A 12,755-nucleotide genomic window follows, 5' to 3' on the forward strand; every position below is an offset into this window, starting at 1 on the left:
CTCAGCGCGTGCCAAGGCGTCTGCTGGACCCACTCCCCCATTCTAGTACACATAGACTCAGCCGCAGGATAATAGAGGTGGAAAAGATATCTTTACTAGGTTCAGCCTGTATCAGCACACCTTTTGTACACCTGTCAGATAAAGAGCTGTCCTTTCTTAGAAGATATTGTGCGCATGTGCAATGGTGATGAACGCAGTATAAACACACGTAGTGGTCAATAAACCTTTGTTGGTAGTTTGCGCTAATCTGTTGTCCCATGTGTTCTTTTTGTGTCCATGTTCCTGTTGAGTTGCAAAATGTTTCTGATGTACAACCAACAGGCCCAAATCGCCACAACCATGAAAAGTCAACATGGTGGCAGTTTGCAACGCATGATGCGGGAACGGTCCCACAGTTGCGATGCAATGGCCTGGTTCCCAATGCATTAGATCCTATGGAAGCTATGCCGGGACCGATCAAAAACAACATAAAAACACAGCACCCGGGAATGCAACTGCGGGCTTCTACTGTATCATGATCCAACCTTCTTGTGATTTATTTATACTGACAAGATACTATCCACCTGGAATGCATCGGAAATTTGTGAAGCAGTTCTTACTGCTGAAACATTAAAACCTCGAATTACCAAATTCAGAATTTAAAGAAGTTTTTAGCTGCAAGAACAATTTCGTTATAATGAGTTTTAACAGTATAACAGTCTTTCTTTTTTAAGTGTTCCACATGAGGCCAAACATTCATTTTATTTACAGTTGTGATAGATAGTTTTATAACTACACTGCATGCAAAGTTATAAATTTAAAAGCACTATTTCTGAGAAAGGAAACAACAGGGTGTTATCTTTTTTTTAAAGCAAAGCATTATTAGGATTGATCCCTGGGTTTCCTCGCTGGTTAGGCTTAACCTTTAAATGCCAGGAAAAAAATGCTTATTTTTTATCAAAATGTGCAAAACACATCGAGACTAGGCATATTCAGTGAAAAGAAAAATTATTTCGCAGAAGCTTTTTCGGCAATCAGGCAGAAAACTGGAAGTGTGCTTCACCATCACTGTGAACCATAGGTGTACATTTCATTTGCATCTGTCTGGCTCCTCTGCACAGGCTTTCAAAAGAAGGCAAGTCGTGTGCCAAACGTTTTCCTCCTCACCCTGTGTTCCTGCTTATCTCAAGCAGCAAATGACACTTGCTGCCTGTCATTCAGTGTTAGCCGAAGGCATTTAGCAAGAAAATTGTTTACATCTCAGCAAGAAAAAAACATTTTCTGGTATGTTACATTCATCAATACAGAGTTAACAGCGAAGGCATTTAGCCGAGGCTTTTAGTCTGATCAAGGAACCTGTACGGGGCCTGAAACGTCTCTGCATTATTTTCACCTTGACTTGTTCACTGACCGCAATTTCTTCATCAGCTAAGGCATTGCGGCTGTGATGAAAATTCACTGCTGGCTGTAGCAGTGATGGGTGACAACTCGTCCTGAGAAGCTTGCTGCTACGCTGATGTGTTCGTAGGAGAGGCTGATTGATGATCGACCATGAGAACGCATGCATGGACTAACTAGACTAAGAACCGGCAAACTCGTGTGCAGGCAGAAAGCACCAATCTCAATTTGTGCACCACAGCCAGGCATCGTGCAGTCACACGTAACATCTGCACTTCACGGCCTCCTCGCGGCCTCAACCATCCCTAAATTTTAAGTAGGCTGAAAGTGAACGTTGAGCAAAAGTAAGTAAACAAATTTATGAACTTGCATATTGACACGTATACATGTTTATCTTTCACCGGTGGCCGCTTTCCACCGGCTAACAAATGTTAAACGTTATCGCTCGGCGTCGCAGCCTCAAGTTGCTTCCATCGCCGATATCGTGCGGGAGGAAATCCAGCAATCGTTAGGACTTCCCGAATCGCCGCAACCCGAGCCGGAAGCGATGACCTAGGCCACCGTCGCCCGTCGTCAAGGCCCCCCTCTGCGCTCGCGCCAGGGCCCCGTAACGCCGCAGTTCCGTCGTCCACCGCCGCCGCCGCCGCCAGCACGCCCGCCCGCCCGTCGCCCAGTGCAGTTACCAAAGGAAGACGGACATTTGGCGCGCCCCCGACAATCGCCCGCTCTGCTATCACTGCGGGGAAGCCGGCCATGTCTACCGCCGATGCCCATACCGTGAGATGGGCCTACGAGGGTTCGCCGTCAACGCGCCGCGTCCAGTGCGGGGTGAACGACCGCGCGAACTCGCCGACTACCTCGCCGGAGCCCAGTGGCAACCCCGACGACCCTCATGCTCGCCGTCACCAGGCCGCTACATCTCGCCGCATCGCCGTCAGTGCACCGGTCCCACCCGGGGCCGATCTTCCAGCCCTTACCCGGGAAACTAAAGGCAGCAACCGATGGAGGTGCGGTTGCTGTACGACACAATGCCAAAGATCCTCCGCCGCCGCCGACTACGACGACGACGATTCGCGAATCATCACGAGATATCAGCACGCCGCCTAGCAACAGCCTTGACAGCACTTCGCCGCCGCAAGAAGACCGGCCGACGCGACGTAGCAGCAGCGGAGCAAGCCGACGCAGCTGTGATCCGACGCCACGACTTAACCGTAATGCTAGACGACGGTCTACCGACTTAGACGTGCTCATCGATGGTCATAACGTCACCGCTCTCGTCGACACTGGCGCCGACTATTCCGTCTTCAGTCGCGCGTTTGCCGCCAAGTTAAAGAAGGTGAAGACGGCCTGGCAAGGACCCGATATCAGGACAGCGGGAGGCCACCTAATAACGCCGACTGGAATCTGCACAGCGCGAGTCACGGTAAACAACCGCACTTACCCGGCGAACTTCGTAATCCTGCAGCACTGATCCAGGGATGTCATCCTAGGCATGGACTTTCTAAATCAACACGATGCAGTCATCGACTTAAGGTCCAAGTCGATAACGCTTTCAACACACAACGCGATACCACCGGATACAAGCATAAGTTACCATGCCTTGAATGTGCTTGAAGAACAAGTCACCGTTCCGCCTCGCTCCAGCATAATGATTTCCGTCGGTACCGAAGTACCTGCCGACATGGAGGGCGTCATCGAGGGCGATCATCACTTACTGCTCGACCGTGAAATTTGCGTCGCTAGAGGCATAGCTGAGCTACGTGCAGGGAAAGCAAGGGTGATGCTCACGAACTTCAGCCCCGAATACAAGCACATAAACAAAGGCACCACGGTCGCCTACATCGACGAAATAGTACAAGCCAGCAGTGCTTTCGCCTTCACGGATTCCAGTGGACCTGCAACGACGACTATAATACCTGAACCAAATTTCAACGTCAATCAGAACCTTCCCAGGCGTAAGAAAGAACAACTAAAAGCTCTGCTCCTGCAATACAAGGACTGCTTCTCGTCGTTGTCAAAAGTTCGACAAACCCCTGTCGCCAAGCACCGCATCATAACCGACGAAAATGTCCGCCCACTCCGTCAGAGCCCGTACAGAGTTTCGGCGCGCGAACGCGAAGCCATAAGGCAACAAGTCGACGAAATGCTACGCGACGACATCATCCAGCCGTCTAAGAGTCCGTGGGCGTCCCCCGTGGTATTAGTGAAGAAGAAGGATGGAACCCTACGTTTCTGCGTTGATTATCGTCGCCTCAACAAGATCACGAAGAAGGACGTATACCCCCTCCCACGGATTGACGACGCCTTGGATCGACTCTACAACGCAAAATATTTTTCGTCGATGGACCTCAAAACCGGCTACTGGCAAATCGAAGTCGACGAGAGGGACCGGGAGAAGACTGCCTTTATAACACCAGACGAACTGTTCGAGTTCAAGGTCATGCCGTTTGGTCTTTGGTCGGCACCTGCGACTTTCCAACACGTCATGGATACAGCACTGGCAGGCTTGAAGTGGCAGACTTGCCTCGTCTATTTGGACGACGTCGTTGTGTTTGCCTCAAGCTTCGAAGAACACCTGCGGCGCCTTGAAACAGTTCTTCAAGCAATCAAAACCTCAGGACTCACGTTAAAGCCAGAAAAGTGCCGCTTTGCATATGAGGAGCTCTTGTTCTTAGGCCACGTCATCAACAAGTCTGGAGTGCGCCCCGACCCTCAGAAAACTGCAGCCATCTCCAACTTTCCTCCGCCGGCCGACAAGAAAGCAGTGCGTAGATTTCTTGGACTGTGCGCCTATTACAGGCGCTTCGTCAAGAACTTTTCACGGATCGCCGAGCCACTGACATACCTCACGAAGGCCGATGTCGAGTTCAAGTGGGAGACGCCGCAAGTCGAAGCATTTGAGAATTTGAAGAACTGAAGCGACGCCTGCAATCACCGCCAATACTTGCGCATTTCGACGAAAACGCCGATACCGAAGTCCACACCGACGCAAGCAGCGTAGGACTCGGCGCCGTTCTTGTACAGAAGACTGACGGACTAGAAAGGGTTGTAAGTTACGCTAGCCGGTCGCTATCGAAGGCAAAAGCAAATTATTCCACAACAGAAAAGGAGTGCCTCGCCATCATCTGGGCTACATCAAAGCTTCGTCCTTACCTCTATGGCAGGCCCTTTAAAGTTGTGAGCGACCACCACGCCTTGTGTTGGCAAGCTAACTTGAAGGATCCTTCAGGTCGCCTCGCACGATGGAGTCTTAGACTTCAAGCATTCGACATCACCGTCGTTTACAAGTCCGGGCGAAAGCACTCTGACGCTGACTGCTTGTCTCGTGCCCCCGTAGAACCGCCGCCACAAGACGACCCGGATGACGACACTTTCTTGGGACCCATCAGTGCCGACGAATTCGCCGAACAACAGCGAGCCGACCCCGAACTAAGAAGCCTTGTAGACTACCTGGAAGGCAAGACCGTCATTGTGCCGAAGGTGTTCAGGCGAGGATTGGCGTCGTTTTTCTTGCAAAACGACATTCTCCTAAAGAAGAACTTCTCGCCCCTCCGAGCCAACTACCTCCTCGTGGACTTCTACAGCCGATCGAGCCACCTCGCCGACCGTTCCAGCAGATCGGGATGGACTTACTGGGGCCTTTTCCGACGTCGACGTCCGGGAATAAATGGATCGTCGTAGCTACGGACTACCTCACCCGCTACGCCGAAACAAAAGCCTTGCCCAAAGGCAGTGCTGCCGAGGTAGCCCGATTCTTCGTTGAGAACATCCTCCTGCGTCACGGTGCCCCAGAAGTCCTCATCACCGACAGAGCTACAGCCTTCACGGCTGAACTAACTCAAGCCATCCTGCGCTACAGCCAGACAAGCCATCGCCGGACCACCGCCTACCACCCGCAGACGAATGGCCTCACCGAGCGCCTAAATAAGACCATCGCCGACATGCTGGCAATGTACGTCGACGTCGAACACAAGACGTGGGATGCCATCCTTCCGTACGTGACCTTCGCATACAACACGGCCATGCAAGAAACGACGCACATGGCGCCGTTCAACCTGGTCTACGGAAGGAAACCGGCAACGACGCTTGACGCCATGCTACCGGATGTCTCCGACGAAGAAAATCTCGACGTTGCCACCTATTTGCAGCATGCCGAAGAAGGTCGACAGCTCGCCCGCCTGCGCATCAAGAACCAGCAGAGAACCGACAGCCGACACTACAATCTTCGACGACGCTACGTCGAGTACCAGCCCGGAGACCGTGTTTGGGTCTGGACTCCGTAACGCCGACGAGGACTTAGCGAGAAACTCTTACGTCGCTATTTCGGACCATATAAGATCATCCGACGTATTGGCGCACTGGACTATGAGGTCGTGCCAGACGGTATTTCGCAATCACAGCGGCGCCGCGCATGACCTGATGTCACCCACGTGGTGCGTCTTAAGCCTTTCTACGCCCGCTGACGAACTTAGGTCCTTTGTTGCTTTGTTATTTTTGTCCCTTTCTGTACGCGTGGTTTTGTTTTCGCTTTCGTGTTTGTAGCATCGGGACGATGCTTTTTAAGGGGAGGGTATTGACACGTATACATGTTTATCTTTCACCGGTGGCCGCTTTCCACCGGCTAACAAATGTTAAACGTTATCGCTCGGCGCAGGACGCGCCTGTATCGGAAGTTTCTAGAACGTTATCGATGCTTCTTTTCATTGCCTGTTTTCACCGACGCTTATGTTATCTGATTGTGTGACCGACGCGAAATGTCTAGAACTTTCTGGAAGACACGCGGGCATCAGGGATTAATCTGGAACCTTCGATGACTCAGGTATAAAAGCCGACGCGTCTCGCCGCTGATCAGATTTCGACGACCGCCGACTGTGTTCGCCGCTTTCGTTGTGCTTCAAGTGTAGCTTGCTTTTGTGGGCACAGGTTCGCCCAATAAAGAAGTTTTGTGATACACAGTTTTACGACTGTTTACTTCAGCGTCACTACTACGTGACAATATTTTCATGAAAATATCTGCGAAACAGCACTCTGAACATAAACTGCCTCATAAGATGCAACATTTTCCATCTTTGCAATTATAAAGCCCCCCTACCCCTCTTATTTTTACATTTGTCAACTTCCCATTGTTTATTCAAGGCGCAAATAAAATCCTACACCTATTCAAGCTAATCGCTTCAAAATTATTCGACATTATTACATTTCAATTTGAATTCGCTCCGAACCAAAAATTGATGTTTGTACAAGCCTAAAGCAGCCAATGCAGATGAAAGACACAATTTTTCTTTCTGAACAGGGCTGTGTACACTGCACTCTCCAGCATTCGCTGACACATGCTACCTAGGGGCACTGCACGTATAATCTTGTTGAAAAAGACTTGTCAAGTAAATCAATGCCTCATTAACATGTGCACGTTTTATGTTTGATGACAACGCCAATTATGTGCATATTGCTGCATAGTAGTTGAATATGCATTTGTCCTACATGTATCTTGCGTCCTCTCCACTGAATTTTACATTGGTAAATCATGTTCCAGGGCAGACCATCAGCTCAGCTGGATTGTTTGAAGAATATCTTATGCTAAAAGCAGCTGCAAAGGACACCGATGATGCAAACACACCTGCAACACCTGTGTGGGCACCTGTATGTTGTCTGGGATGGTGTCAGGCACGCCAGGGACGCAGATGGCCGACGAGGGTTGCCGAGGGGCCCCCAACAGCTCACGGAGGCGTCGCTCCTCCTGCTCTGCCTGGTGACGCTGCAGCTGTTGTTTCAGGTTGGTGCGGCTCACTGGAGGGCGTGAGTGCACAATGCCTCCGGTGCTTCCACCAGCCCCTCCACGCCCAGCACCACTGAAAAATGAGGCATCATGTGCAGAAAGCACCACTGGCGGCTCTAGTTGGTGTGTGCAAAATGAAACAGTAGTACATAGACCCCCTTAGAAACAAAAAGAACACTGGTGCTTGGCAACGGAAAATTGATGCATGGTGGCTTTTTGCACCCAACAGTGGGTGCTAGGGACAGCAAGCTGATGCATTGTGGTATAGAAAGAAAGCCTTTGTGATGCAATGTGAATGCACTTGGTGCTCCAGTGATCACCCAACACTCACCAGTCACACAAAAAGCGCCAGCTGCAATGCGGGCCAAGAATCGTGTTTCAATTGCTGAGCACTGTATTTAGGGAAGAGCTGAGGTCATTGGTAGAGTAAGACGAGGACAGGCGCTCTTTGAGTGCCTTCGTTTATGCGCTGGGCGAAATTCTGCAGAATCAACGTACCCAAAGCTACATGTGACTAAGGTGTCACTGTCACCTGCTACATTTTCATTTGTCAAATGCACCTTAGTTTCATCCACGATGCAGAAAACATACCAGTTCCATCTCACTGCTCGCGTTTAACAAAATTATTAACTTATTATTAACTAAATTATTAATTACTAACTAAATTATTAACTAAATTAGACCCCACGTCGTCTAATTTACTTAATTCGGGATTAATGGCACAAAAATGACTAAGGCCATGCTGCACCAGCCACAAGATATTACAAAATCAAATGTTAAGGCAGCAAAAGCTGCGCATTTATAGTCTACGTAAATAACTGGTTTCATCTAAAAAGGTGAACAAGTTGGCACTAGCGGATCATCTACCAATACTGAGGCAGGGTGTAAAGGTATGTGCAAGCTATACAGACGGGGCTGCGAGGCACTGAAGCGGCTGTAATAGGCCGACAGGAGCAGGAACCGACGTATTTGGCGACGTTAGCAGAAAGGCCAGGCCAATAGAAACGACTTCGAATGCGGTCATAGGTTTTATGGAACCCCAGGTGGCCAGCTGTCAAATGATCGTGAAAGGCGTTGAGGAAACGAAGTCGGAGAGAGCGTGGTAGAACTAGCACCCAGCGTTGCTCGTCAGGATGGTAAATACGGCGATACAGCACGCCATCGTCCAGCTTAAAGTGCGCGAGCTGGCGACGGAGGCGCGCGTTAGGTGGACGAGAAGCCCCAGAGAGATGATCAATGAAGCATTGACAGTACGGGTCAGCCAGCTGAGGAGAGGCGAGTGGCTGATCATCGTCGAAAGGCAGTTGATACATTGAGGCCAGGGAGGAAACCGTAGCAGTGTCGGTCGAACTGGTGACGTGCGAAGCGATTGCAGAGGCGTCGAGCGGGGCCGTAGCAAGTGGGCAGCGAGAAAGAGCGTCGGCGTCTTGGTGTTTCTTTCCAGAATTGTATATGATTTCGAAATCATACTCTTGGAGGCGTAAAATCCAGTGGCCTAGACGTCCAGACAAGTTCTTGAGCATCGAAAGCCAGCATAAGGCGTGGTGGTCCGTAACGATAGTGGAATGACGGCCGTGGAGAACTAAATTATTAACTAAATTAGACCGCACGTCGTCTAATTTAGTTAATTCGGGATTAATGGCACAAAAACGACTAAGGCCATGCTGCACCAGCCACAAGATTTTACAAAATCAAATGTTAAGGCAGCAAAAGCTGCGCATTTATAGTCAACGTAAATAACTGGTTTCATCTAAAAAGGTGAACAAGTTGGCACTAGCAGATCATCTACCAATACTGAGGCAGGGTGTAAAGGTATGTGCAAGTTATACAGACAGAACGGGGCTGCGGGGCATGGAAGCGGCTGTAATTGGCCGACAGGAGCTCGCTATCCGGTCGCGGTGAGTCGGACTTCCTTGATTTGTCGCGCGCCCATGTGAATGTTCTATTGGTAGTAATTCGGCTAGTGTGTATTAGTGTATGAAAGGTGCAATAAATGCCCTTTTGATTGTTTGCACTACTGTGTTGTCCTTCCTTTGTCCCAAGAGCATGTGTGAGACCCCACAACCCTCACCTTCGACGTGTCCCAGCCAACCTTTTGGTGGGTCATTGCGTGACGTTTCAGGGAAGAACTAGCGTCCTTGACCTGCGCTGTGCCAGTACAAGCTCCTGTCCCTCACACATTACCCACTACAGCACTACCGACATAAGCGCAAGTTGCTGCCAAGCCTCTCGGCCACGTCACTTCTCCGTTGCCGCTACCAACTTACACGTCAGTTGCTACTGCGCCCACGGTTCACTTCCCGTCATCACCGCCAGAGCCTTCATCAGCCCGTGTGACCTCACTGTCACACGGTACACCGAACACCCCCTACTACCCCCCTTGGCGTCCGTCCTGCCCTACGTGCTATTATTGCGGCTATCGCGGCCACATATCACTCTTTTGCCGCAGCAAGACGAGCGTTGGGGCTACGATATGTGTGAGTACAATTTTTATAGTGGGGCCTCTTACCAAGGGCGGCGTTACTCTTCACCTTTGCACCGCTCTCCATCTCCGCCTGCATCACCTGAAGCACGAGGCGCTTACCGTTCAGCTAGATGCCGTTCCCCATCGCCCTTCCGCTGCTCATCGTCACCACTTCGGCCTGCCTCACTTACCTCTACCATTCGCGCGGGAAAACTAAGCGATGCAGTTTCCGGAGGAAAACTGCATACACACATAAGACTGAAATTCCTCCAGCGCACCCATCCAATATGATTCGTGTGTATGTTGAAGGGGTGCCCGTGGATGCTTTAGTGGATACTGGTGCGGCTTTGTCTGTTATGAATGCACATTTGTGTTCCCGTCTAAATAAAGTTATGTCGCCTTACGATGATCCCACGCTGGTTGCAGCCAAAGGGAACACTATTCGACCTTCTGTACTGCGTGTGTACTTATTGATGACATTCTCCATCACATACAGTTTGCTGTGCTAGACCCGTGCTCTTACCAGCTGATTTTGGAATGGGCTACAGCGGCTCTCGCCAGCAGGGCGCGTCGGCGCGAGCGACGCTTGCTCGTGCCGACTTCTGCATCGCCGTTTCCGGAGTCCTGTGCTGGAGTCGTGCCATCGAATCTGCAGAGCTGGTGCTGTGACCAATGGACGCCAGCGGTGAACCCCAGAGACAATGTCGGCTCGCATGTTATGGAAAGCGCGTGGACATTTTTCGCCGGAGTATGTGTAGTGATTTAAGGTTGGGGGGATATGGGGATGCGCGACATCGAAGACAACGCCGCCGCCATGACAATGACAAAAAATGACAATGTCCTCCAGATCACAAAGGCAGGTCTTCCATTTCAGGCCACGCAGCACGGTGTCAATCATGCGCTCAAAAGTCGCGGGCGCGTTACAGAGCCCGAAATCATTACGTTGAACTGCATCGAGGGTTGCAAACACCGTTTTTTCTTTATCGTCTTCGTGCATGGGGATTTGCCAATAACCGGAACGCAGATCAAGGATGGAAAAGTATTCCGCACCTTGGAGGGAATCAAGAGTGTCGTCAATGCGTGGCATAGGGTACACGTCTTTTGGAGTTATTGAGCGCCCGGTAATCTAAGCAAAAGTGCACGATAACAGGAGACGACCAAGAACTAGCTGAGGGGCGAATTACCTTGCGTTCCATGGCGGCGGCGTTGTCTTCGATGATTTTCCGCTCGGCTAGAGACACACAGTACGGGCGGCGCCGCACGATAGATATGTTGTCTGTCAGAATGCGATGCTCTGCAACGGCTGTTTGGCCCAACGTCGACGAATAGGCGTCGAAAGAATTAGCGTGCTTTTTGAACAAAGCCAGCAGCTGTTGTGTCTGCGCGGGTTTCAAGTCGGTGCTGATGACTGCTGCAAGGGCGGCGGCCGAAGAAGAATCACCAGAAAAGATGGGTCCCCAGAAGAGACTGGTGTAAGGGGCAAGACGCAGACAGGCTCCAGATCGGCGACGCATGCAATGGTTGTGCCTTGCGGAAGTAGGATTTTTTCTGGTGTTTCGTTCATGGCAGTGACCAGTGCAGATCCATTGTGGAATCGAACAACTCCTGATGGAAGTGCTATGCCTTTAGTAAGGCAACGGGAAGAAGGGAACACCAAGACGTCACCATGGTCAATGTCGTTGGATAGGAGGGTAACAAGTTGGTTTTGTCCTGGGAGTAGTTCCATATCTTCGGCAGCGGTCAGGTGAAATGGCGTGTGGGTTTCTTCACCAAGCAAGTGTTCGGTGTCGGTGAGGTGTACCACACGCTGTCCACAAAAAATAGCAGCAGACAGAGAAGATAGAAAATCCCATTCCAAAATCAGCTGGTAAGAGCACAGGTAATAGCACAGCAAACTGTATGTGATGGAGAATGTCATCAATAAGTACACACGCAGTACAGAAGGTCAAATAGTGTTCCCTTCGGCTGCAACCAGCGTGGGACCATCGTAAGGCGTCATAACTTTCCTTAGACGGGAACACAAATGTGCATTCATAACAGACAAAGCCGCACCAGTATCCACTAAAGCATGTGGGGATCGAGGTGCCTTCCCGCGCCTCGTCCCCCAGCTCGCGCGTGGCGCTTAGCTCGATCCCCGGGAACCGCCGCCGTAACGGCAACATGGCGGACATGGCGAGCGCGCCGGACCTACTTTCCCGCGCAAACCGTGCTTCTCCCCCCCGGGATTGGACTTGCCCCCGCGAGAACACGTCACCGGGACGCGCCCTGATTGGCCTCCCGCGCGGCGGCCCCCGGGCACCCTCTCCACCCGAGCTCTCGTCCGCTGAGCGCTTCCTCGCCGCGGGAGAGGCTCACAGGCTCGCAACGAGGTGGTTACATGAGACCTTTGTTCTCGCGACTCCTCGTTATCGCGCTTGGCGGACCGCTACCCGGTTAGCCCTAGCGCAGCGGGCGCGCGTACTCGATCGGTCTTGCGGCGAGCCTTGGCCCGTAAGCGCCGTGACTGTAGCACTGAGCTGTATCTTGGGTGAATAAACCCGTGTTTGTGGGCGGTCTGACTCCGGAGCCTTCTCTGCGCCGTGTCGGAAAGTCGACGAACCCTGCCGTAACGCCTTTGTGCGTTGCGGAGTGGAGGAGCGTCGTGCCCTTTCCTGACCGTCGCTCGTAGGGTAAGCCTTGTGCAAACCCATCTCCACAAGCATCCACGGGCACCCCTTCAACATACACACGAATCATATTGTATGGGCGCGCTGGAGGAATTTCAGTCTTATGTGTGTATGCAGTTTTCCTCCGGAAACTGCATTGCTTAGTTTTCCGCGCGAACGGTAGAGGTAAGTGAGGCAGGCCGAAGTGGTGACGATGAGCAGTGGAAGGGCGATGGGGAACGGCGTCTAGATGAACGGTAAGCGCCTCGTGCTTCAGGTGATGCAGGCGGAGATGGAGAGCGGTGCGAAGGTGAAGAGTAACGCCGCCCTTGGTAAGAGGCCCCACTATAAAGATCGTGCTCACACATATCGTAGCCCCAACGCTCGTCTTGCTGCGGCAAAAGAGTGATATGTGGCCGCGATAGCCGCAATAATAGCACGTAGGGCAGGACGGACGCCAAGGGGGGTAGTAGGGGGTGTTCGGTGTACCGTG

General features: G+C 51.4%; 1 protein-coding gene across 2 annotated transcripts in view; it reads right to left on the reverse strand.

The window, feature by feature from the left end:
- Positions 1-12,755, reverse strand: part of LOC119461867 (transcription factor E3) — a 278,465-nt gene that overhangs the window by 213,830 nt on the left and 51,880 nt on the right. For both annotated transcript variants that reach the window (XR_007468462.1, XM_037723240.2), the window contains exon 2: positions 6,995-7,226. Coding sequence is in view for 1 of the 2 variants with exons in the window: in XM_037723240.2 (XP_037579168.1) it covers positions 6,995-7,226 (232 nt within the window). In the remaining variant the exon portion in view is untranslated. The remainder of the gene's footprint in view (positions 1-6,994; positions 7,227-12,755) is intronic.

Source organism: Dermacentor silvarum, chromosome 8 (genome assembly GCF_013339745.2).
Source record: "Dermacentor silvarum isolate Dsil-2018 chromosome 8, BIME_Dsil_1.4, whole genome shotgun sequence".
Taxonomy (NCBI): Eukaryota; Metazoa; Arthropoda; class Arachnida; order Ixodida; family Ixodidae; genus Dermacentor; species Dermacentor silvarum.